General features: G+C 46.3%; 1 protein-coding gene across 1 annotated transcript; it reads left to right on the forward strand.

The window, feature by feature from the left end:
• The first annotated feature begins 239 nt into the window (after positions 1–239).
• HRH1 (histamine receptor H1) lies at positions 240–3348 on the forward strand. Its single transcript, XM_066558194.1, has 2 exons — positions 240–368; positions 1830–3348. Exon 2 carries the CDS (start codon positions 1887–1889, stop codon positions 3342–3344), a length of 1458 nt encoding a protein of 485 aa, XP_066414291.1. The 5' UTR covers positions 240–368; positions 1830–1886; the 3' UTR covers positions 3345–3348.
• Positions 3349–3637: the final 289 nt, after the last annotated feature.

The following is a 3637-nucleotide window of genomic DNA, read 5'->3' on the forward strand; positions in this document are numbered from 1 at the left end:
CATAGAATCATTTCTATCCTCAACATCCATGGAGCAGTTTCTGTCCCCAACATCCATGGAGTCATTTCTGTCCTCAGCATCCATGGAATAATTTCCGTCCTCAACATCCATGGAATAATTTCTATCCTCAACATCCATGGAATAATTTCTGTCCTCAACATCCATAGAGCAGTTTCTGTTCTCAACATCCATGGAATCGTTTTTGTGCTCATTCTCAGGAGATGAGGGCTCTGTGAGCTGTGAGCAGCTGCCACAGAGGAATTGTCCTGGCAGAGCCTGAAGGATCCAGGATCACCGCACTCCCCTGACTCCTCTGCCTATGGATGCTGCTGGCACAAGGGACACAGCTCCTCTCCCAACACCCACCTGTGAGTAAAGCCCAGGCAAGAAGGAATTTGACCTCTCATAAGGCAGCACAAATCATTTGAGCTTAAACCCTGATTACTGGAATAAAAAGGATAAAGTTAAATGAAGTATTGCATCGCTGAGTTTCAGTAGGAAATGCTGATTATTGAACAATCTGTTGCATTGTGTTGCTCTGGCCATGTTTGGAGTTATGAGGGTGAGAAATCCCATGCATACCTCAGTGCTAGCTGTGTAAATACTTTGAGCAAATATATGCACAGTCTCAATTTCCTTCCTTATTGCTTTAAGAGATTTACCAGAACATAAACTCAGACAAGCTATGAAATGGCACAGAATGTGTGTCACCCTCACAGACATTTTTCATCAATGGACAGGAGGCAGAATTTGGTCAGTTATCATTTGCTCCAAGACATAAAATATCATTAATCAACCCTGCACTGTGGATCAATACATGAAGTTAGCAGTTGGGAAGCAGAAGATGCTTATTAATCCTGAAAAATCCTAATATTTTGAATTTAATCTAGAATAGGCCTGGCATCTTTAAATGTTTGAAATCTGTGTGAGCCTAAATTGTGTAGGAAGAGATTACTCATTACCTATAATTTGGACGACTGCCTACTGACTGCCAACTGCTGGATTCTCAAACTGTTGGAGGCTGTAAAAAAGCACTGGCTTGTTTAAATTATTCAGTATAAAATATGTTAATATTGCTTTTTACTAGCACATTTTAAATTGGTTTGCCAATATGGAGTTTATGTTATGGTTCATGATCAGCTGTTTAATGAGATATGATGAATTAAAATGTGAGGAATTAAATTTCTTCTTTAGATTGTGGATCTGAAATAGATGAAGCTCTATGAAAACTGTTTGGGATTGGTTAGTGGGGTTTCCTAAAACACAAATTACCTGTATGTAAATGTCACTGTCATATTTTCTGAAAAATCTCTTTGCCAGGAATTTTCTCCTGGGAAGCTGAGAAGCCTCAGAGAAAAAGAAAAACAATATTATCTCATTTGCTTCTCCCTGTTTTGCTGCTTTGGAATGTGGTCTGGAGATTGTTTACCAACTGGTCATTGTTTGATTGGTTTCATGTGAATTGTTTTTACTTAATGACCAATCACTGCCAGCTGTGTCAGACTCTGGAGAGGAGTCACAAGTTTTCATCACCATTTTTTGTGGCCTTCTGTCTGTATCCTTTCTCCATTCTTTAGTATAGTTTTAGTACAGCACTTCTTTAATAAATTATAAATAACATATGATAATAAATTAGCCTTCTGAGAACATGGAATCAGATTCCTCATCTCTCACCTCGTCCTAGGGACCCAGCAAACTCAACATGTAAAATGTCTTAAAAATTTGTTATTTAGGAAAGCCCTAAAAGGGACAGTGCTAAGCTGAGGCACAAATTAGCTTTATTATCTTATTATTACAGTGACTGAGTAGGTTTTTTTTCTTTTCTCTAGTTCTGGAAATAAAAATCCCCAAGCAACCCAACACGTTTTCACCCAGGAGTGCAAACCATGACTGAACGTCCAAGGCCTGGACGCCCGCTCTGCTTCTCCCTCACCAAAAAGATGTCCAACAACACAACAGAGGCCTCCAGCAACGCTCCCCGAGCCCTCCTGGGCCTGTTCCTGGGAAGCATCTCCCTGATCACCATTGTCATGAACATCCTGGTGCTGTGTGCCGTGAGAACAGAGAAGAAGCTGCAGACCGTGGGCAATTTATACATCGTGAGCCTCTCCATCGCCGACCTGATCGTGGGGGCGGCCGTCATGCCCCTCAACATCGTGGATCTGCTGAGCCCCCAGTGGCCCCTGGGGCTGGCAGCCTGCTTGTTCTGGCTCTCCATGGATTACGTGGCCAGCACAGCCTCCATTTTCAACCTCTTCATCCTGTGCATGGACCGGTGGCGCTCGGTGCAGCAGCCGCTCCGGTACCTCAAGTACCGCACCAAGATGAGAGCCTCGCTGCTCATCCTGGGGGTCTGGCTGCTCTCCTTCACCTGGCTCATCCCCATCCTGGGCTGGCACGTCTTTGCCAACAACGGGAATAGGACGGTGGAGGAGAACAAGTGTGAGACGGAGTTCTTCGAGGTCACCTGGTTCAAAGTGCTGGCGGCCATTCTCAACTTCTACCTGCCCTCGCTGCTGATGCTGTGGTTCTACTGCAGAATCTTCAGGGCTGTTCGAAAGCACTGCCAGCACCGAGAGCTCAGCAATGGGTCCTACTGGTCCTCCGTGGAAAAAAACACCACTCCTCAGACCAAGATGAAGGATGAGAAAAATATTTGCCTCCAGGAGCAAGTCTTAGGTGGGAAGACCCCCACTGCAGACAAGCAAAGCTCCCCAGAGCCCAAAAAAGTGGAGGCAGAGCTTAATTTCAGCCATCCTGATGGGGCTTCAAAGGCCCTGATTAACGGGAAGGTCCTGAAGTGGAGCTGTTTCTCTCTCACCACAGCCAAGCCCGAGCCTGGCTTGGATAAAGCAGGGAAGAGGGGGGAGTGTGCCACGAAAAAACCTGGGAATCAGGAGCAGCCTGGCTGCCAGGACAGTGACTCCAGCGGGGCATCAGACAACCACACCTTCACTGAGGTGGCCCCACGGGCAGAGCCCAGCCCCAGAGGAGCCCGCTGTCCTCAGGGAAGGACAGAGCACAGGGACTCCAGGGGAATGACATTCCTGAGGAAAACCTGGCACACCCTGCACAGGCACTCCAGGAGCATCCACTGGCACGGGAATAGGGAGAGGAAGGCAGCCAGGCAGCTGGGGGTGATCATGGCAGCCTTCATGCTCTGCTGGATCCCCTACTTCGTGCTCTTCATGGTGATAACGTTCCACGACCACAAACAGCTCTCAGAACTGCACAGGTTCACCATATGGCTGGGCTACATCAACTCCACCTTAAACCCGTTCCTCTATCCTCTCTGCAACCACAATTTCAAGAAGACTTTTAAAAAGATCCTTCACATTCATTGATGCTGGTCGGGGGTTTTGGAGCTCAAGCGCAGCTCAGGAGTTTGACCAAGCAAAGTGTTCCGGTTCCAAGGGATGGGTACAGTGAAAGACTTTGGCAAACTGTAATCTCTAAAGAAGTGGTAGTACAAGTGGGAAATGTGCATTTCATAGTTTTAACACACTTGAAGAGCAACTTCTTTCAGGTCAAGAATCTGAAAACCTCAAGGTCAGTACATGAACTGTTACACTGTTGTCAGCCTTTCACCACTTGAGACCACCACTTCCCTCACAGAAATGGAGACACAAATCAGCCT

Source organism: Molothrus aeneus, chromosome 12 (assembly GCF_037042795.1).
Source record: "Molothrus aeneus isolate 106 chromosome 12, BPBGC_Maene_1.0, whole genome shotgun sequence".
Taxonomy (NCBI): domain Eukaryota; kingdom Metazoa; phylum Chordata; class Aves; order Passeriformes; family Icteridae; genus Molothrus; species Molothrus aeneus.

What these genes read in the sequence shown, in the direction of transcription:
- HRH1 (XM_066558194.1), top strand. Translation starts at nt 1,887, where the DNA reads ATGACTGAACGTCCAAGGCCTGGACGCCCGCTCTGCTTCTCCCTCACC.